The 23591-nt window shown below is 37.9% G+C and overlaps 1 protein-coding gene across 4 annotated transcripts in view; it reads left to right on the top strand.

The window, feature by feature from the left end:
* The window catches only part of DYNC2H1 (dynein cytoplasmic 2 heavy chain 1), a 297101-nt gene that overhangs the window by 234318 nt on the left and 39192 nt on the right, over positions 1-23591 (top strand). For all 4 annotated transcript variants that reach the window (XM_070426022.1, XM_070426020.1, XM_070426023.1 and 1 more), the window contains 2 exons: positions 11034-11243; positions 15705-15794. In XM_070426022.1, the coding sequence (XP_070282123.1) occupies positions 11034-11243; positions 15705-15794 (300 nt within the window). The remainder of the gene's footprint in view (positions 1-11033; positions 11244-15704; positions 15795-23591) is intronic.

Raw genomic sequence — 23591 nt, 5'->3', positions numbered from 1 at the left:
GTTATTACATCCTCCCACTCAATAAGTCCCCAGGCACCTGTATCTCCCAGGCGTTTCCCATTCTTCTTGTGCCTTTTTCTGGGTTCAGTGTTTCTTGTCAGACAGAATTCTGAAGTGGGAGACTCATTTGCATGGTAAATATAGATTCTTTTCAAAGTTATTGTATTAAATTTGTAATAGCCAAATTAATCTATCAAGTGTGTTACATTTCATCATTATAATATTTTGACTATTACCTATCTTCTCTTTCCTGAAGCTATTGTCATAATTTAGGTTTTAATTCTTTCTCATGTGGATTATTGAAGAAAATTCTGAATTTGACTTTCCTTCTAACATATAGGATGTCCCTGAAACATGTATACACACTTTAACAGCTGATAATTCACTTAATTTCCACTCCTTTTCAGGTTTAACTGATTTGAAATAACGGATGAAGCCAGATTAAGCTTTGAACAAAGAAAATTTATCCCAAAGTGCTACTAGACTTTTTTTTATGGGGATATATAAAAGATAAAGTTTACAGTATAAAACTGGCAACAGTCCATGAATTGAGGGCACACAAATACTGAACAATGATTCTTGATGTTTGTGATTCCATTGCTTCAAGTTATCAGCAGTGCCTGGTCATCTATTTGAAAACAGGCATTGACAAAAACAATGATCCATTTCTGTAGATTCTTTTAAATTTTAAAAATGAACTGTATGTTCATAAACACTGACCTTATAATCATTCAAAGTATATACATTTTTGGGGACACCCTGTATATTTGGGGACACCCTGTAAACTTCGTCCAAATCATATTTCATATCATTATCACATTAATTTTCCTGAAGAAAGTATTTTTTCTCACAGCATGGATCCATATAGAACCTATTTCTAAGCCTTTTCCATAGTGAGGCAGATCTCAGTGTTATATAAACAGACCACTGTGGTTTCTGTCTCTGAGGACTTCCAGATCCTATTTCCTTCTGGAATTTCCTAGATCTGCTAAACTAATATTGGCCAAATAAAGTACCAGCATCTTATAGAAGCCTTTTCAGCTGGTACTCATTTTTCTCTCCATATTTCTATAGTACTAATTTATAACTTGCATAATAATTTCCATAAGAGTTATATTTTAAGCTAGGCAAGTTAATATGTGGTAATTAGATATAGGTATTCTCTTACTTTGGAGAGTATTGAAATTTATGCATGTAAATGTTTCAAGTGAAACAACTTAATGCCACATTCCTGTTCTTTAAATCATTATTATCAGGTTATGATTAATTATTAGGTAAACTTAAAAGAATAATTACACTTAAGCAATGAAAAGAAACTTTTAAATATATTTTATTGATTTTTTACAGAGAGGAGGGGAGAGGGATAGAGAGTTAGAAACATTGATGAGAGAGAAACATCGATCAGCTGCCTCCTGCACACTCCCCACTGAGGATGTGCCCGCAACTAAGGTACATGCCCTTGACTGGAATCGAACCTGGGACCCTTCAGTCTGCAGGCCGACGCTCCATCCACTGAGCCAAACCAGTTAGGGCTGAAAAGAAATTTTTTATGAAAAGTATATAATAGTCATCTAGGTTCTAAGAACTTCCCATTAAGTAAATAAAGGATCTTAGCTGAATCACTTACTAACTTTTACTTAGCTTTCTCTTGGGTAGAAAAGGAGTCAGCATTCTTTTATTTGTTCATTTACTCATTCATTCATCAAATATCAATTGATGTGCCTGCTATATGCTAGGCACTATGATAGAGGTGCTAGATTTATTAAGAGATGGAACCAACTGCTGCCAGGGGTTAAGCTGTAGCTGGGAAGATACCCTGCTCACTGCGCCAGTTGTGGGAGTACTTACTCCTTGATCCTGCTTGACTATGCCAACAGGTCCTTCTCTGCCAGGAACTGGACCTCCTTGGACAGTGGGTGTTAGACGGAGAAGGTATAAGAAGTCGAGAGTCTTTATTGTAGCCCAAGTAGCCATTGCTAAAAGGAGCCATCATACAAAGCAGTCCATAAAGCAGGCAGCCACACAAAGTAGTTACAGCAAACATAGGAGCCATTCCACACACAGCAGCCCTCTATAAAGTCAGCAGCCTCCAACCTGGGGGCTATACAAAGTAGCCCAACCAAGTAGCCGTGCACTGGCTGGCCAATAACACACTTTATACCAACTTAGACAAAAGAGGCTTCTTGCCAACATAGTGACATCAGTACTTGGGCTACAGACAGGCACACCTGCAGAGTGCGTACAATACAATCGCTGTGTCCTTGCTTTTGGACCTGCTCATGGTAAGTTGGCCTTGGCAACTTGGCTTGAACATCCGGCGCACTCTGAACAGGGTTCCCACAGAAGGACATAGTTCCTTCGTTCCTGCTCCTGCTTTCTGTTCTCTAGAAATCCTATTTGGCGGAACCCACAGGACATCAGCTGGAAAAGGAGAACTAGACACACAAAAAGGATAGAAAGCTGGGTTGATTGGAGCTGAGGCATATTATCTCCTCTCCAGAAATAGGGTGTGCCTTTTCATTTGTACTCCTTTGATTTTTATTCTTTTTTTTCTTTTTGTAATGTTCTGTCTCTTGCTTTGTTTGATTCAGTAATCCCCCACCCCCTCTTTTTCCTGTAAGCACTGAAAGCCATGTTATCATTTTTAACTATATCCCACAAATTTGTATATGTATGTTTTTAGTATTGCCAAGTTACTAAAAATTTCATTGTGACTATCTTCTTTAATATTTTGTTGTTTATCATGGGAGAGGGTTTAATGCAGGGACAGTTTACACAGGAATGGACAGGGTGAAGGGAGTTAATAAGGGACAGTAAAGCATTTTAGGATTAGCAGTAGCAGTGAACATCTAAGACTTCTGCACTTGGCAGGGAGGGTAGTTAATCAAACAAGAGCGGTGACTGTCTGTTGGAGGGGCTGCCTGACAAGAGCTGCTGCAGGTGGGGTTGTGGAGTAGCAGAGGGACAGTGCCATCCTGTAGCCCAGCAGGGAGGGAGCCCAGAAGCAAATAGCTCAGAATAATAAATGCTCCCTTGCCTCTGGTTGAAGTAAAGGACTCTAGAGGAGAAGGGTCCTTTATTATAAAACAACAAGCTCAGCCTCTGGTCACAGAGCTAAGTAGAGAAGACCCAGAGAAAACGAGGTGGAAAGGATAATACTCAGCACAGCTTTAATTTTCATTGCATTTCAAAGCAAATTGCATATACCATGTCCTTTCACTCCTAGATACTTCAGTATGCATCCTAATAAAGAATTTCCATCTTCTATAACTACCATGTTATTAACACACTTTACTAAAGAAACAATAATTCCTTAATTTAATACAAGTCCATGTACAAATGTCCTGTCTACAACTATATTTTAATAGTTCATTTGAACTCAGATCCAAACAACTGCTACATACTGTGTATGAATGTTATATCTCTCTAAATCTAGAATTCCCTTCCCTTCCTTATATCATGGATTTTCAATCACATGCTGGCTAGTTGAAGAAATCATGTCATATGTCTTTGCTGTAATGCCACATATTCTGATTTTAGCTGAATTGCTTCATTGGCTGTTGTGTTACTTGCTCTCCTGCCTCTCAAATTGCTACAGGTTTGAAATTAATTCTGAAGGCTGAGTATGTTAAGATTGTTACATGAGTACTTCATAGGTGAAGCTGAATTCTTTATACTATATCATATCACGAGGCACATATGCCCTAGCTCAGTAGATAGAGCATTAGCCTGCGGACTGAAGGGTCCCAGATTCGATTCCGGTCAAGGGCACATAGCTGGGTTGTGGGTTTGATCCCCGGTAGGGGGCATCTAGGGGGCAGCAGGTTAATGATGTTTCTATTTCTTTCTCCCTCTCCCTTCCTCTCTGAAATCAATAAAAATATATTTAAAAAAGAGGCACATATGACTGTTCATCTCACTTTGCATGATGCTAATTGATCAGTGATTTCTAATGGTGACAGTCACCTTCTCAATATCAATTTCCCTATCTATCTTCCACCTGATAGTTTTAATTGATTTTTTAAAATAAGGTGTCAAAACTTCTAATTCTCCAATTTCTTCTGAAATTATTTGCTCAAGTTTTATTTAGAAGAGCTATCCCACCTTCACTAGGACTATGAATTTACCATGAAGTAAAATTCATAGCAGAAAGTCAGGATAAATGCTTAATTTTAAAAATCAATTTCCAGAGTAATGAATTGGCATCCTAGCAATTTCCAGTGCTGTATAATGAATTTCTTTTTGTATTTTTTCTGTTTGTCAACCCCTACATTCATTATTTTACTCATGACTTTTATTTTAAAAGAGGTGAAATTCACATAACAAAATTAAGCATTGTAAATATTATGGACAGCATTAGATCTTTTAATATGAGATTGTGTTGTAATCTAGTCTTTTACTAAATTACCTCTTTTATGGTAGCCTCACAGAACAGCAGCAGCATTCCTCTGGCCAACTTTCGGAGCAGATAGCCTGTTAAATATACTTACCTAGAAATAAATGTAGTCTTAGTAATATGCCATTTTAATATAATCTAGTTTTCAAAAAAATTGCCATTTTGTTTCACATACCCAAGTTAAAATGAATAATGACTTTCTCTCAAAGAAACGGGATACAGACAAAGCTTAAGGTCCTCTTGACAGTGATGTCTGCGAGTCCTATACCTCTCTCTCTATGGGTAACTACTGGGTTTGGTGTTAATCAATATTACAGTATATTAGATAAAAGCTATGAAATTCTCAAGGCATATAACAATAACCAACAATATACATTTTTTTAAAAATATATTTTATTGACTTTTTACAGAGAGGAAGGGAGAGAGATAGAGAGCCAGAAACATTGATGAGAGAGAAAAATTGATCAGCTGCCTCCTGTACATCTCCTACTGGGGATGTGCCCGCAACCCAGGTACATGCCCCTGACCGGAATCGAACCCGGGACCCTTCAGTCCGCAGGCCGATGCTCTATCCACTGAGCCAAACCGGTTTCGGCACCAACAATATACATTTTAAAAGCTTCTTTCTATTCACTTGCTAGCTTCTCTTGGGTTTTCTTTTTCTTTCTTTTCTTTGATAAATCATTTTATTTTGAAGATAAACATAACATTTTCTCAAATTATCAAATGGTCACATCTGATCTGATCTGATCTGATCTAATATGATATGCTGGGGTCCAACCCCAGCAGGTCCAGGGGTCCCCAAAGGTGTGGGCGGAGTCGGCGAAGAAGGAATGACATGGAGACAGCATTCAGTTGATCAGCATAGCGAGGTTCCTCTTGTCAGGGTCTAGCCAGGATCTCCAGCCAAGTTCTGTTGCTAAGTTCTCCAGCCAGGTTCTGTCGCCAGCTTCTCTCTAGGTTCTCCTGCCATGTTCTGTCTAGGTTCTCCAGCCAAGATCTGTAGCCAGGTTCTGTCCAGGATCTTTTGCCATGTTCTCTCGCTAGGTTCTGTCTCTAGGTTCTGTCTAGGATCTCCAGCCAAGTCCTGTCTCTAGGTTCTGTGTCTAGGTTCTCTCCCTAGGTTCTGTCTCTAGGTTCTTCTGCCAGGTTCTCTAGGTTCTGTCTCTCTCTTTTTTTTTTTTAAATATACTTTATTGATTTTTTACAGGGAGGAAGGGAGAGGGATAGAGAGTTAGAAACATCAATGAGAGAGACACATCGATCAGCTGCCCCCTGCACACCCCCTACTGGAGATGTGCCCACAACCAAGGTACATGCCCTTGACCTGAATCGAACCGGGAATCCTTCAGTCCGCAGGCTGACGCTCTATCCACTGAGCCAAACTGGTTAGGGCTCTCGGTTTTTCTTTTAGAAAGATGTAATAATAGCTTCCAATATCATTTTCCGTACATCAACTCAGCATACTCCCCTCCTCAGTCTTTCACAGCCTTGGCTTTCCTTTGTCTACTAGTCACCAGCAATTTTGCCTTCTATTTTAGGTCTTCAACATTTCTGATTTAAACAGTTTATTGGGTAATTAGCACACACTTGTCCTGGTTGACCTCTGCTTTAAATAAAATACCTTTAATTGGAACTAAACTAAATAAAATGAGTATTAAAACATGATGCTTTGGTTTCCTTTGATCCACCTGATAATTTGGTATGAAAAGGAATAGTTATTACCAGGTTTAGATCTAAGTTTGGTTTGTTTGCTAATAACTGGTTTTTGGACAATAAAACAAAACAATAAAGCAGCCAGTCCTGGGGAATGGGCTTCCAGAAATACTATATAGATTTTTCAACTCTTTGAACTCACCAAACTCGTAGTATTTTCTTTACTTTTTTAATTCCCTTTCCTACCCTCTTTTTCCCACAGTTGTGTCAGAAATCCACTTCTGGATAGACATAATTTAATGCAAATATGTCAAAATTTTTACTATTCTGATTATGAATACTTGGGACAAGAGTCAGTTAAACTCAAATTAATCAGGACTCTATAGATTCCAAGTGATGGAAAGCCTAGTTCAGACTGGCTTAGGCCTACAAAGGGCACTTTATGTCTCACATAACTGAAAAAGTGTTTAATTGGTTTTAGTCACAGCTTGTCCCAAGGAACTTGAAAGGATGTAATCAGGACCCAGTTACATATATATTATATGTGTAATACATATAATTATTATAAATATTCTGAAAGAGCTGCTTTCCTGAAACTGATATATATATACACTACATGTGTGTATATACATACTTGTGCACATATGTATACATATATGTATACACACATATGCCCTGCTCTTCTATCTATTGGCACTATTTTTCATAGAGATCCTGTCTTTATTATCAAAATGACTGCAAAATTTTATTGCATTTTGTTTGGCCACGTACCCTTCCTTGAGTCAGTCTCTGTGGTTAGGAAAATGGAATGCTTTAAGTTGCACACTAATTTCTGGAGTTCAGTTGAGTCAATTCCACCTGAACTTTATGGACTTAGAATTAGGAAAGGCTGTTTCCACTCCAGAGACTTATTAGGAAAGAGATTGCACTATAGCAGCAGAGTTGAGTAGTTATGCCGGAGACCTTATGGCGCACAAAGCCTGACATATTTACTGTCTGCAACTTTACTGAAAAAATTGCTAACCCCTCATCTCGTTGTTGCTTGAATTTCCTTTCGTGACAAAAATTCTTTCTGAGAACCATTTTCTAAAAGATCTAATTATATATATAAATATAACTACTTCCGTGTGTCATCCATTTCACTTGTCTAAAATAACATCCCACTTAGAAAACTATTTCAGTAAAAACACAGAAATTCTGGATTCACACCTAAATTACACCAAATTAGACTGTTTTTTTTTAATCTAAAAGATATTCTTTGCATAAAAGTTAAGTTTTAAAATATCCTATAACCTTTTCCTCCAGCTTCATAGATAAGATTTTCTCTGAATATTCTTAGCTTTTTAATGACAAGATGAACTTTAAAATGTTAAAGCCATCCTTCAAAAGTACATGCTTCAGCCCTAGCTATTTTGGCTCAGTGGAGAGAGCACCGGCCTTCGGACTGAAGGGTCCTGGGCTCAATTCCAGCACATGCCTGGGTTGCGGGCTCGATCCCCATTAGGGGGAGTGCAGGAGGCAGCCGATCAGTGATTCTCATCATGGATGTTTCTATCTCTCTCTCCCTCTCCCTTCCTCTCTGACATCAATAAAAATATATTTTAAAGAAGTACATGATTCAGTCGATTGTATTTACTCATTTAAAAAAAAAAAAGCTTTGCCGTAACCGGTTTGGCTCAGTGGATAGAGCGTCAGCCTGCGGACTGAAGGGTCCCGGGTTCGATTCCGGTCAAGGGCATGTACCTTGGTTGTGGGCACATCCCCAGTGTGAGATGTGCAGGAGGCAGCTGATCAATGTTTCTCTCTCATCGATGTTTCTAGCTCTCTATCCCTCTCCCTTCCTCTCTGTAAAAAATCAATAAAATATATTTAAAAAAAAAATTTTCTTAAAATAGTCAATTGACCAAAGATATGACTGTTCTGCCTCAGTAGTTCCACCAAAAATCATACAGTTTAGACGTTGTAATTTACTCGTGGTGCTTTTAGATATATTTGAATTATAAATAATATTTACTTTGATATTTTGTCTTAAAATTAGGTAACACTAACATTCTACTACTGCTATGAATCTTCTCTATACTTCATCCTTTTTGAATATGTAAAATACCTACATTTATTTTTATATTTAGGGTTATTTTACATTATTTTTTATTAAAATTTTGTGAAGGTTTTTAGGAAGTGGATTATGTTTTTAAAATATTGTAATATATTTTGCTGTCTTCTGTGTTATATTTTTCCATTTATAAATTTATCACAGGTTATACTACAGCTTGCTTAATTTTTCATTTTTTCTTTACATTTTTTTGTCATCTTTCATAAATCATTCACTTTTTGAGACTCAGCTGAATGGTGTTTTTACTCTGTTCATTTGTTATTGCTGAACTTACAGCCCTTTACTTGATAGTCTCCAGACCACTGTGCAGTAGAAATATGATGGGGAATGCAAAAGGGAGCCCCATATGTCATCTTCAGTGTTCTAATAGCTACATTGAAATAAGTTCAAAGGAAGAGTTGAGTTAATTTTAATACATTTTATTTAACCTGATATATCCTGAATATTAGCATTTTGGCATGTAATTAATATAAAATATTAATTTGATATTTTACTCCCTTTTTTCTTAAGTCTTTGAAATCCAGCTTCTATTTGACACTTACTACACATCCTAGACCATTAGGGCTTACTTGAACTCTTATTTGAATTTTAAATATTCTTTTGTTTTTAATTTTTTAAAATAAATATTGTTGAAAGTATTACATATGTCCCTTTTCCCCCCCATTGCTCTCTCCCATTCCCCGCCCCCCAAGCCTTCACCAGCCTACTGTCTGTGTATGGGTTATGCATGTGCATATGAGTTCATCAGTTGATCTCTTCCCTCCCCCTTCCAGCCTCCCCTGCCTTCCCTCTGAGGTTTGACAGTCTATGTTTTTATGTTTCTGGGTCTATTTGAATTCATCAGTTTATGTTGATCATTACTCTCCTAAATAAACTTCTTAAAAAGTTTAGTACTTTTTTTGGATTACAGATAAATAGGATCTTGCGTAAATCATTTAAGTTAGGGTGTTCTTGTTCTATAAAATAACAGTGCAGACAGTGCAAATTAGTCACATCAGCCTAATATAATGGATAAAAATGCACAAAATCTTTTAGATAAACTAAATTATTATTTGCTAATCTTGCTTAGCCCAAGATTAATAAATATTTAAACACCACATATTCACTTCCAGAGATGTTGTTTTAATATCAGGGATTATGGACAAATTTTATGTCATTTTTATTACTTAGTTGATTTAGCTTGGAGATGTGTTAAGTATTATTTATTGCATGCTCTGATTCAAATAGATAATTCAATTTTGACCTAAAGGGTAATCTAATTAATTTTGATAATATACTTTTATTTTCTTTTAGATTCAGTTTTAAGTTTACTGCCATTTACTTTAATGTGTACATTTATGTATATTTATGTGTGTCTCAAAAATTATTTTAGCAGCATTAATTTTTTAAATATAGCAATAATAGAAATAAAAATGCCTAAATTCGAGCTCATAGCCTAAAACTCTGCCTTTACAAATGATCTTATGCCAATAAAGTTTATTTAATGATGATTTATTTAATGATAGTGGCCATAATAGATCATCATACAGTATTATTAAATTATTTATCATGCTAAAAAGATACAGTGCTGGCCCTAACTGGTTTGGCTCAGTGGATAGAGTGTCGGCCTGTGGACTGAAAGGTCCCAGTTTCGATTCCTGTCAAGGGCATGTACCTTGGTTGCGGGCACATCCCCAGTGGGGGGTGTGCAAGAGGCAGCTGATTGATGTTTCTCTCTCATCGATGTTTCTAACTCTCTATCCTTCTCTCTTCCTCTCTTTTAAAAAAAAAAATCAATAAAATATATTTCAAAAACACACAAAAAACACGCGTTTGAATTGTTAAAAAAATAAAATAAATAAAAAGATAGAAAATATGAATGTGACAACTATTAGAACAAAGAGAAGGGATCCTTAACTTGGATTGTAAGCAGTCTGTAGGGAAAATTAGGGTAATGGATAGCAGGTAAGAGAACAGGACTTCCCAATTTTATCTCTTGTCAGTTCTTTGACAGTTTTAGAAAACTATGAAAGAAGGTAGTTATTTCCCCTCGTAACCACTGTTTGTTAATAACTGATTCTGGGGGCAGGATGCTCACAGGTCCCATTGGATTCTTTGAGTTTTGTTTTTTATTTGAGAGGCCCTAGGCATTCCATGTATCAGAGCTTCTGTTAATGTGTAGATATAAAAATAAATACATATCCATATCTATATCTATATCTATCTATATATCTATATCTATATTTATCTATATATATCTATATCTATATCTATCTCTATATCTCTATATCTATATCTATATCTATATCTATATCTATATCTATATATATCTTGAGTACAAGATCTTTAGTGTGGCTTTCCAATATATACAGGGTAGGGCAAAAGTAGGCTTACAGTTGTAATATAAATAATATAATAATACTAAAATCAACTGTTTGCATACTCACAACTGTAAGCCTACTTTTGCCCACCCAGTATACTGATAATTTTCAAATTAAATGTCCATTTACATTTTATTTCAAAGCCATTATTCTGCTCTCTTTATAGTAGTGGAGTGGTAGTGTAGCTATTTTGCTCTCTTTTCATTGGCTTATAGGATGCCATTATTTTCACTTTTCCTACTGTATTGACTACTGCTTCTCAATATAGTTCTTCTTTCTAAATTCCCATCCCCTGTTCTCAGTTCCCACTCCCTTACCACTTAAACATTGGTGAACCTCAGAATTCCCTTTCTGTGTATTTACAGATTTCATAAATGTGGCCATTCATAAAATAAGAGTACTAGTATTTCAAAACAGGTTAGAAGAACAAAAGGTTTTAATAATGTTTTACATATTTTAATATATCAATAATTTATGTTACTTTTCAATAAATATATTATTCTTTTAGAATTCAAACCTGATTCATCAGAAAGTGTCTCCTCCTAATGATCGACAAGGATCTCCAATATTATCATTCATCGTTCTTGAACAGTTTAATGCCATTCGCTTAGTACAAAGTGTCCACCAGTCTCTTGCTGCTCTCAGCAAAGTTATCAGAGGAACAACCTTACTGAGTTCAGAAGTACAGAAATTGGCAAGTGCTTTATTAAATCAAAAGGTAAGCCAGTACTAAGTATGTGTTTTTACTTCATTATTTTATAAATCACCTTTCCATTATGTGCATATTTGTCAGATGTCTCATAGTTAATAGAAACAGCATACCCAAGTTAAACTAGCTTAAGCCATGTTGGAATTAATTGGCTCATGTAACTGAAGAATCCAAGGTAACTGTCATTAAGTCATCTTAATGAAGGAACTTAAAATTGTCATTAGGATCTCAGCTTGTATTATACTGGTATATCTACCTATCCAGTCGTGTGTGTGTGTGTGTGTGTGTGTGTGTGTGTGTGTGTATGCGCGCAGACGCGCGCGCAATTTCACTTTGGGGCAGGTCCTCTATAAAGGATGGATTCTAGCAGCCTGAGTCTTATGTCTTCTGAGCTCCATGTGAACAAAAAGAACATCTGTTTCCTCATAACTCAAACAAAAATGTTGGTATTAGCTTTGATCCAAACTGGATGCCTTATGTTTTATGTCTAGTCCCATACTGATTCTGGGGGCAGAGTGTACACAGGTCCCATTGGCTAGGGTTTCAGCCAAATGCCTCTTCCAGGAGCTGAGGATGGATTCAGCTTCATCTGTAACACATATACTGCAAGAAAGGGAAGGATGGTTACCCAGTAGAAAATCGGGCTACTTTTAGCAGAAAAAAAAAGAAATCACCATGTCTCTTGCTGAATAATTGGGCCATTTTAAATGTAAAATCCACTTGTTTCAGATTTGTTGGATAGAAACAAAATCTTTGTAGTAGATCAACTTTAGCTAATTGGAGAATATAAACTTCACAGAATTTGGCATCTAGAGAAGATTTCACTAGGGCTCTATAGGAATCTAGAAAGAAAACAGTTGTGTGTTTTCTCCTGCTGTTTACTTCAATATAGAGAAACCTGATAGTCAACCTGAGAGACCTTCTTTGTTTAAATACAAAAGATAGCCTTTGTAGAACTTCCTATACTTTCTCATCAATATGAAAGAGTTTTCTTTCTTAGTTTGGACTGCTATAACCATAGATTGGGTGGCTTAAACAACAGAAGTTTGTTGCTCATAGTTCTGGAGGCTGGGAAATCCAAGATCAAGCTGCCAGCACATCTAGTGCCTGGTGGGGCCTGCTTCCTGGTTTGCTGATGGCCGTCTTCTTTAATTGTGTGCCTTCCTTTTCCTGCTGTCTTTCTTTACTTGACTATAAGTTCTTTATCTTTTGAGACTCACCTCAAGCATGATCTCTCCCAGAAAGCTTTTCCTGACTCTTGCCCTTATACTCAGTGTGGATTTGGTGGGTACACCTTTGTGTTTTGTAGAACAGTGCTTGTCACGATCAGGGAACTTACAGTATCACCTGTAGCTGTCTCTTTTGTATCTATTTCCCCCTTTAGCACAACCTTTTATGGACAGGAATCCTATATAATAAAGGCTTAGTATGCTAAGTGTCCAGTCATCCGGTCGGCCATTCAACTAATCAAAGCATAGTATGCTAATGATATGCAAAGACTGCGCAACGGCTTGCTATGACGTGCACTGACCACCAGGGGGCAATCGACCAGTTGACCAGTCACTATGACGTGCACTGACCACCATGGCAGACAGTTGACCAGTCGCTGTGACGTGCACTGACCACGAGGGGTAGCTGCTCCGATTGGTAGGTTAGCTTGCTGCTGGGGTCCCGGCCGATCAGGACTGAGTGAGTGGGGCCGGACATGCCCTGGAGCCCTCCTGTGGTCCCTCCCTGGCTGGCCAACCTCCTGCATCCCTCCCAGGCCCCGATCATGCACCGGTGGGGTCCCTTGGCTTGGCCTGCACCTTCTCGCAATCTGGGCTGAGGGACCACCCTCCCCACCACAACCCCCCCCCCCCCCACACCCCCAGTGCAAAGATTTCCAAATAGCAGCTATTTAACAGATGCCTGCTGAATAAACAATTAATGGAAACTTGAAATAGTGAATGAACAAATGAATAACCTGCTCATATCCTGTTCTGCTTCTGTGATATCTTTCATGAAAAACGTGGGATACCAAAAATATGTTGCATTTAGGGTTGGACCTGGGTTCAGGTTTCCCATTTATTTGTTAAAAAACTTCAAGTTTAGTTAAACAAACCTATTCTAACCCTTAGTTTGCCCGTGATTATACTTTTCTCATTTTGAGTAGATTTGTAACAAATAATATTTATTATCACTTATGTTTAATTTCAAATGGTGTGGTATGGGTGGAGCAGTATAAAAATGGAAAGTATGTTGAAGGCAGTATTGATGCTGGCAAACCGGCGTTAGAGCCAAGTTGCCTGGGTGCACATCCTGGACTTGCCGTTTACCTGCCTGTGAATTGGGGCTGACTGTTTCTTTGTGTTGCATTTTCTCCTCTGTCAAATGGAAGTCATAATACCACCTGCTTCTGAGGATTATTGTAAGGACTATATGAGATGGTGCCCATCAAGCATTCAGCAAAGTAGCTAGCACAGAGTAAGCACTCAATAAATGTTAGCTTATAAAAGTTCCCTCCAGTTCTTTCTACCTTTAGTCAAAATCCAATACTACTTTCAGAGCTTTTCAGCTACCTCTTTTAAGACTTCTTTGATTAAATTATTTTATCCTAAGAACTTCAGACATGATCTATAACTCATTAGTAAAGCACCACAAGGGATTATAGCTGTGTTTCTCCTTTATTGGTTCTTTCTACCTTTGTTCTGTTGCTGTTTAAAGACTATATTTTATCTTTTATTCCCATAGTCTTCTATCATATCACTATCATGTCATATTACTTATATCACTTATCATATTGTACTTCTCTACATGGAATTCAACACTATGTAATATTCTTCCTATATTGAATAATACATTTTTCTTTATCCCCCAGTAAATTATAAGCTCTATAATATTAAGGGCCTCATAGTGCCTGTACATTGTAGGCACTCAGTAAGTAATGCTGAATGGCTGAATAAGGACTTACCATTTGTAGAATTAATGTATTACACCTGATACTGATACCATTAATTCTCTTAGTTATCTATTCCTACTTAATAAATTGCCCTAAAACTTAGTGGCACAAAACAACAAAAAATTATGGCACAGCTTCTGTGGGACGAAAATCTGGGTGAGGCTTAGCTGGGAGTTGTCTCATGGTCTCCGTCAAGTCTACAATCAGGGTCAGTGCTGCAGATCTCACAGCTTCTAAGAGCATCTGTGAGTTGGCTGTTGGCAGGCCTCAGGCCCTCTCTGATTGTGGACTGAACACATCAGTTCCTTGCTCTATGGACATCTTTATGAGGCAGCTCACAATGTGGTAACTTTTCACTTAGAGTGAGGAAGGGGGAGAGTAAGAGTGAGTTAGGCAGGAGTCACAGTACTTTGTAACCTAATCTCAGAAGTGGCATCTCATCACTTTAAAAAAATTATTTTTATTAACATACGGTTGCATATCATATTATATTAGTTTCAGGTGTACAACGTAGTGATTTAACACTTATATACCTTACGATGTGATCATCACTATATGTCTAGTACCCGTCTGCCATTGTAAAAAGTTATTACATTATTATTGACTATGTTCTCTGTCCTGTACATTATATCTTTGTGACATTTATTTTATAACTGGAAGTTTGTACCTTTTTTCACATCCCCTCTCTGGCAACCATCAGTTTATTATCCGAAAATATGAGTCTGTTGCCCTGGCTGGTCTTGCTAAATGGTTAGAGCATTGGCCCATGCACCTAAGGATCACAGGTTCGATTTCAAGTAAAGGGTAAAGTACCTGGGTTGTAGGTTCTGTCCCTGGCCCCAGTCGGGACACAGAAGGCAATCAATCAGTGTGTGTCTCTCAGACATGCCGATTGGTTGCCTTCAGCATTCTCCCCTACCAGGCCGGGGATGACACCTGCAACCCGGGTACCTGTGCTTGACTGGAAATCAAACGCACAACCCTCAGTGCACAGGCCCAATGTTCTGTCCACTGATCCACACTGGCCGGGCCTATTAATCTTTCCTAAATTTATATACAGTTTACTTTGATTTCAATATTTAATATTAAAAAGTGTTTTGGGTTTAAAAAACTGTGTGTCTCTCAAATCAGTGTGTTGTGTTTTTTTCTCTCTCTCCCCCCCCCCTCCACACTCCCTTCTACTCTCTCTAAAAATCAATGGAAAAATATCCTCAGGTGAGGATTAACAACAACAACAAAATATATATATATATATGTATTTGTATTTTTTTTAGGTTCCTCTTATAAGTTAATACCATATATATGGTATTTGCTGTTCCATGTCTGACTTTTATCACTTCGCATAATACTCTCTAGGACTATTCCATGGTGTCGAAAATGACAAGATTTCATTCTTTTTTATGGCTGAATATTTCAACTTCTTTATCCATTCATCTATCTGGAGACACCTAGGTGCTTCCATATCTTGGCTATTGAAAATATATAATATTGTGTATATAAGCTTAATTTGGACCCTTTTTAAATTGCAGTGTCCTCTCACGTGGCAGAGCAAGTGGGAAGGCCCAGAAGACCCTTTACAGTACCTCCGAGGGCTGGTGTCTCGTGCCCTTGCAATACAGGTAAGACTAAATCATTTAGTAACTCCACTGCATGACTGTGCAATTGTATTATACACACACACATTGAGATAACTTTCTTGCTAGCAACTAGTGAGAATATTATGATTTTGTAAATAAACAACCATTTAATTTTTATTTTCTCGTGTTATTTTATATACCATTTTAAGTATATTCTTTCTGCCTGTGTCTTTTCATAATTTTTGAGAATTTAGAGAAAAGTCTCCAATACAGATGGATTATGCAGAGAATAACTGAAACTGACTCATAGCTGTGACTGATTTCCTTTAGGGAATGTTAGTCCTCTCTCTCCAACCCCTCCCGCTCCCCAACAGAGAGCTGCTTTTTCTTTTTTTTCCCCTGAAATTGATCAGTTATTTTTCAGAGTGATCCCATTAGGTAACTGAAGGAAAATTCAATAGAACAGGGATGATATAGAGGGAAGAAGAGTGATTTTATTTTAATAATAACAAATGGTGCACGTTGGTTGGTGCATGCAGTGTATCCCCTTGCCTGTGGTTTTGCATTGATGTCTGAGTACTTCATCCTCTGCTGTGGCACCTGTTTCACAAACAGCGTTTTTTTAATCACATCAACTTCTAATATCATATGAGTAACTTGATTAGTGTCCTCCCAGGTGCAGCAGTCTTCACCCATGCTTCTGTTAGGCGTGCGCACTCCTGTCAACATCTTTAACCTTGTCATCACTCATTGTGCTGCATCACTGAACCCTAGAAGGTACATATCCCTCCTTTACCACAAGCACATTTCCCTCTTACTTTCTCGCTGCCTTAGACTTTCCAGACCCTTCCTGCTCAGTGTTCTCCCAGTCTGTCTCTTTCTTTCCTGATCCTGCCCAGGTCAGCATGGAACCACAGGCCATACTTAAACCAGACTCTCCCCAGGACCCTAACTGACTTTCCTCCATGCTTTATCTCTCCTGAAAACCATTCAACTTGGATCGGTCTCTGTCAGTGCACCAGCTGCCGAGCTCTGCTGGTGAAACTTCAGATATGAAGGGTTCAGCGTTGGGTGTACCCTGAGCACTGCTGCTGTTTTCCACAACGAAGGTTTCAAGCCTTCATTACTTTTCTGAAGACCCCCCATGCTGCCTCCCCTTTTCCTAAGCAGAACACTTTCCCTTTACAGAGAAAATGCAGGCTATGCACTATGACCACCTGAAAATTCCTGCACTTCTTCCCACCTAAGTTGAACCCACCCTCCTCACTTCTGTTCTAATACAAAGCAAGTTGACCTTCTGCCACTGAAGGCTCGTTCTCAGAGCTTGATTCCATCTGTTCTCATCTGTTTAGACACCTCCACCAGGGGGTGTTTTGTTGTTTTCCTCTCTTCATACTCTATCCTGCCAGCCTACAAATGGGATCCTTTGTTGGGGCCGGGACTCATCTGAATGTTTGTTAGGCTCTAGTAAAACCAGCCTCTAAGTTGTTAAATTATTGGAGGAAAAGTTACTGGACATGAAAATGAGGTTAAAATTAGCTGTGTATATGCCTGCTGTGTATATGCCTGGACATCATCTTTCAATAAATGCCGAAAATTTGGAGGGAAAGAAGGGAAGGAGAATGGAGAAGGCAGGGAGGAAGGGCAAATAGCCGATGGGTGTTCTTTAGAAGAATATAGAAATTCTCTGAAGGTCTTGTATGTTATAATTGCACAGCTATGATAATTTATAACTTCATATATATATGTCAGTATTGTTTGCTTTTTTAGATTATTTTTATAAAGAGCAAAAACTATATTTGCTGCAACTAGTATCCTATATTACACCGTGTGTTTTAAGTTCACTTAATATTTATACTATGTGTACATAGTGATATATTGTTGATACTGAAATTAATATTGAAAAGAATTTTACATACATTTTTATGTTTTTCTGACATGATTATTCACATTGAATGTATTGAATACTGGTCATCAAAACTGAAAAATACTCTATAGTGTAATTTTCTTAAAAGCTTGCTAGCCATTTAGCCTTTATTGTAATGTGACATACCCTCCTAACCCTCAAATAACTTTCAGGCTTCATCATAGCTTATTTTCTATCTTTTCAAACAGGAACTATGTAATAGTCATTATTTCTATCACCACTTAGGGTTTCTTTTTATTGTTTTGTTTTCAGACCTTAATATTTTTTCAGTTATAAATGTACAAAGTTATCTGCTTCCCTAAGGTTAAGCTTTAAAGTTTGGGGCTCACTTGCCACCCGTTTCAGGGTCTGCTAGGAGCTTTGTTTTCATATGTGCTTTCTCTGTTTCATAGATACATATCAGAGCAGCTGGTGATGTTTAGAGGAGCAATGTAGCTACTTCGGTGTGAAAGAAAGGAATGAGAGCATGGTAGACAGGGAACATTAGAAGTCCTATTATTAAAGGAAAGTGCCTGCTTTGGGGTTCTTATGAAAGTACTAGAGGCCCGATGCACGAAATTCGTGCAAGGCTGCCTCGCGGCCCAGGCTGCCTCACAGCTCTGCGGCCCCGCCCACTGGTCGTTCTGGAAGGTCGTTCCACCATCCAGCCTAATTAGCATATTAGCTCTTTATTATATAGGATAAGGATCAGACTGAACCCAAACAAGTATACAGCAGCTTGAGCTCAGTTCCAGCTGAAGTTTAAAATCCCAGAGCCTTTCATTTTAAGGCATAATATACAGGGAAACAGAGCAAGTTACTGAGAGTGTCATGCATAGTGCCTGTTCATTACAGAGGTTTTGTGAAAATAAGGTGAGACTGACTGGGATTACAGGTGGCATTCATTTATTTATTCATTGAGTCAAAAATGTTGTAAACAGCTATTTTATGCTATGCTCTGAATAAAGTACTGGAGATGGAGTGGTTAGTAAATTGATTTACCATAGTTCCTATCTTGGTGTCAAACACTGTGCTGAGGTGACTGAATGTAAAATGATAAATAAAATAAATATTTATCTTCCCTAACTGGTTTGGCTCAGTGGATAGAGCGTCGGCCTGCGGACTCAAGGGTCCCAGGTTCGATTCCGGTCAAGGGCATGTACCTTGGTTGTGGGCACATCCCCAGTGGGAAGTGTGCAGGAGGCAGCTGATCGATGTTTCTCTTTCATCGATGTTTCTAACTCTCCCTCTCCCTTCCTCTCTGTAAAAAAAAAGAATAAAATATATTTAAAAAAAATGAATATATATCATGCCCCAAGAAGCTATTCTTAGAGTTTATCAGAAGAGATAAACAACTGAATAAAAATGAACTTCCTGGAAAAGGAAGTTTGTGGGAGCAAATAACAGGAGCACCTAACCTACATGGGATCAGGGAAGTGATGCTTAAGTGGAGAACTTAGTAGAAATAGACTGAGCGAGGAAGAGAGAGAAGAATGTGCCAAACAAGAGAAAGGCCAGAGTCAAGAATAAGTCTTGTGCTTTCAAGTAACTAAAAGGAGAGCATAGAGAGCAAGAAAGGGGTGGCAGTGTGTGTGTGGGGGAGGGGAGGGAGGGTTGGGGGGGGAGATTCAAAGAGTAAGCTGGAGGGGCAGGAAGGGCTAAGCCATGATAATATATTAAGGAATTATATTTGATCCTAAGGAGAAAAGGTTCTCAACCTTCCTTATGCCGCGACCCTTTAATACAGTTCCTCATGTTGTGGTGACCCTCAATTTCATTGTTACAAATTGAACATAATTAAAGCATAGTGATTAATCACAAAAACAATATGTAATTATATGTGTGTTTTCCAATGGTCTTAGGCCACCCCTGTGAAAGGGTCGTTTGACCCCCAAAGAGGCGTGACCCACAGGTTGAGAACCGCTGCTTTTGAGGGATCATTTCCCAATATGGATAGAATCTTAGTTGGAATAAGGTTTAAGACTCTCCTCTGAATGCTGGTAATTTAGAGAAAGCCAGAGAACCCTTAGGCCAAAGAGAGTCTTATATTCTATATTCTCCACTCCGTAAGATCTTTTAGAGCAAGATCTTTTTTTTTTCCACTGTATTTCCAGTACCCAGTATACTGTCTACTAATAGATGAATGAACTAAGGAGTGAACAAATAAATAGACTAGATAAGTTATTTCCTATTGTAATCCTGGAATTATTCCCCAGCTTCAAATTTTCTGCCTGTTCTTCAGAAATAACATCTTAGGAAAGTTTCTTTGGTTCCTGATTTCCTCTCTCTGTTTTTCTGTTGGGCTGCAGAATAGCTCCTATACCCCATTTCCCCAGTGTATGCTGATTCTTCTGTGTTGATCATTTTAAATTTCAGCATGTCCTGTCTCCAGTTCATAAATCTTATGGTGCCAGCATTTGCTATTGTTTTCTCTGTCTTCGTATTCTCAAATTTTCACAGTTGCATTCCTTGACTCTACATCTCCAGTTTTTGTTCCAACCTAGCTCATGAATTGATTCTAAGCTAGGATCCATAGACATTCATCTCCAGTACCCAGTTGTAACTGAAACTAAGGTTTGACTGCGTGCTGCCACCAAAGCCAAACTTGTGAGACAGATTCTGGTGAAAAAAATAAAAAGATTTATTCAAATGCCAGTCACCTGAGAAGGTGGGGGACTCTTGTCCCAAAACCTATCTTAATATATCAGGGTAGGCAAAGGTTTTCTTTATAGGGAGGTTGTGGGAAGCAGGGAACTAAAGAATTCTGGCAACTTGTAGTTTCATGTTCCAGATATTGGGTGGTTTTGATGTTCTCTTTTGTGTGTGTCAGCATCTAGCATTTTTTTCTCTGTGCAGGTTTTATTGCTAATATCTGGGGACAGGAAGTTGCAGGCCTGGCTAGCCATCAGCATCTGCTACATTCCTATGATTGAGGCTGTCAAAAAGAGAAACTGAAACTGCTGTTGCCTGTAACATGCTTAAATATGAAACTATTAATATTTCAGACTACAAGTTTTATTAGTATATCTTATTTTTAACTCTTGGTTAGTTAATTAAATGTGAGGTTTTTTTTAATACCCTGTACCATTACACAGAGTTGAATATGCTAAACAGACCCAGTATTCTAGACATATTTAGTGGACTCCTAAATATCTCCCCTTTATACCTTTGCTAACCAGACTTGGAGTACCATGTATCAATGGCAAGCTTTCATGCTCATTTTTTTATTGGGTTTCTGCTTAGGTTCCATGTTTTTCATTTCAAAATTTATAGTGACATCTTCAAGTCTACTCAATTTTTTTGGTCCAACTCAAGCCAGCCAGTGGTGGGTACAGTTACATAGCACCAAATCCTGCCATCCTTCCTTCTTATGATGGGATCTTACTGTTTACATCAACCATTAGGGACCTTGACGTCTGGGGAGATTGAAGTAATAAATAGAGTTAGTTGTTGTTATTAACAAATGCCATTCAGTGTGACACATGAACTATCCTTACAGTTTATCAGGGAAGAAAGATAACAGAATAAGTAACAACAATTAAAATGCTGAAGAAAGTACAGTACTATAGGAGTAAATAGCAGTAGTATTACAACCTAGAATCACGTAGGTTGTCTCCTTATATCCACTACCCCCAGATTGGTCCCCTGCAATGGCCTGAGTTACGTCTGCATTAGGCCCAAGTTTAGGGCACTATGTACCAGATGGCTAATGTACCCCTTGTACCAGCAGGTGCTGTTGTGCAGCTTCCTTCAAATCCCTCCCCCTTTGCAATCCTGGGAAGCAGATTTTTCCCAATATAGGTATCAGCCCCTACACCCGCTTCACTCGTGTTTTCCTAAGGTTCTTTTTAGATGCTGCATTTTGTCTTTTGTTCAAATTAATATTCTTTTTACATTGCATTTTACTTTCGTTGCCCACTTCAAAGAGACTGAAGGTAAAAAATATGTGAGCCTCTAGCTTTTACTTCTTCCTCTTGAACCCTGACAATCTCTAAGGAGCCAGACTAGCATTTCTAAATCAGCACTGTGTCTCATTATGCCCGTTTTGGGTCCATATTTATAGCTCTTCTTACTTCCCTAGCAGTAAAATATAGTAGTTACTTAAATTTGAGCTTCACATAATTTTCTTTTAATTCAATACACCACTTCAAACATATATTCAAAAATTTTAAGTGATCAAATGAAGTATGAAAGGAGAAAAATGAACATTCTTAAAAACAGCACATTTTGGATGTCAGGCATAAATGCACTTTACATTAAATGTAGTAATATTTATAACAAGGTGGATATTATTTCTAGTTTTAAAGATGGTAAAAATAAAACATCAAATTCAAGAGTAGTTAAATAGTTTATGAAAATTACATGGAAAATGAGAGTATTCACACTGAAGTGCCCTTTCATGATAAAATGCTGGAGTTTTTATCAAACTGTAGCATTCACCTTCTGCCCCCGAATCCTTTTTATAAGTTGGTCTCCTGGTCACCATAGTCTTCTATTTTCTTCTTATCTGTCTACTTCACTGGCTTGTCTTCGACATCATCTCTAATGCTGGATTTTTTGGAGCACAGTCCTCTGATTCTTTCTACCTATACTCCATCCATAGTGATCGCACAATCTTGAATCCCATCTAACTTTGATTATCCTTAGATTTATAGCTCTTTCCTAACTCTGGTGCATACTCAGTATTTTCACTTGGATGTTTAATAAACATCTCAAACTGAACATATTCCAAACTGAACTCCACCCCTTTACCAATTGTGGGTAGACTTGTACTACCCACAATTATACCCAGAAAAGTAAATGACAGCTCCATCCTTTCTGTGGCATGGGCCAGAAGTCTTGGAACCATTGTAAACTCTTCTGCGTATTCTGCATCCATTCTACCAGAAAAAAGTCATCTTGCCTCTATGTTCAAAATATATTCAGCGATATCTCTCACCACTTTCACTGCTCCTCCCTTGATTGGAGTCATTATTAATGCCGCTGCTGCCTAACTGGTCCTTGCTTCCACCCTTGTCCCCTTTCTGATTAGTTCTCAACCGAGCAGCCTAAATGTTCTGGTTAAGGCATAGGTCAGATTATGTCACCCCTTTAGAGAATGTCCCCCTGACTTCTCAGCACATTCATTTAACAAAAATTTTACAACAACTTACAAGTTAAGATTCGGCTCATTGCCCCTCTTAATTTCCTCTCCTCCTTTTCGCTCGCTCATTTACTGTGTCCTTGCTATTCAGTGAACAACCTGGCACACGCCCTCTTAGAACTTTAGCCTTGCTGTTTCCTCTACCTGGAATGCACTTCCCCAGAAATCTGCCAGAAAGTTTTCTTACCTCCTGCAGGTCCTGGCTCACACATCGCCTTCTCAGTGATGCCTTCGTTGATCATCCTGTTCCAAATTGCAACCTGCCCTTCTTTGGTACTTTTATCCTCTTTCCTTCACTTTTCTTCATAGCTTAAATGTCTATCTATTATTCTATGCATTTTACTTTATTTTTTTTTCTGTATTCTTCCACTAAAATGGAAGCTTCATAAGGGCAGATATTTTTGCTCATTCACTGTTCTATCCAAAAGTGTAGAACACTGGCTTGCACAAGAAGGTTTTTCAATAGATTTCTGCTGAATAAATGAATGATTCAGTCAATCTTTGTGTTATTCTCAAACAAACTGACATAAATCTATTTCATGTTTCCCAATCATCATGATTTAACCTCCCAAGATGTATCTATAGTACGCATGATATATTTCTGAGATTTTAGCTTCTATCTAAACATATCCAATGAAAATTCTGGTTTATACCCTACTCTGCAAACTAACATTTGAAGATTTTTATTTTGTCTTGAGATTCAAAATTTTAAGAGTAATCTTATTTAAATTACAGTTTGTTTTTTATTTATTTTTCTGAGGTGCCTTACTCTGTTTTTGAAGGTTCTATA

The sequence above is a fragment of the Myotis yumanensis genome, unplaced genomic scaffold (genome assembly GCF_028538775.1).
Source record: "Myotis yumanensis isolate MYYU_CA2020_CCGP unplaced genomic scaffold, mMyoYum1.0.hap1 SCAF_10, whole genome shotgun sequence".
NCBI lineage: Eukaryota > Metazoa > Chordata > Mammalia > Chiroptera > Vespertilionidae > Myotis > Myotis yumanensis.
This window is presented reverse-complemented; position numbering and strand designations above follow the sequence as displayed.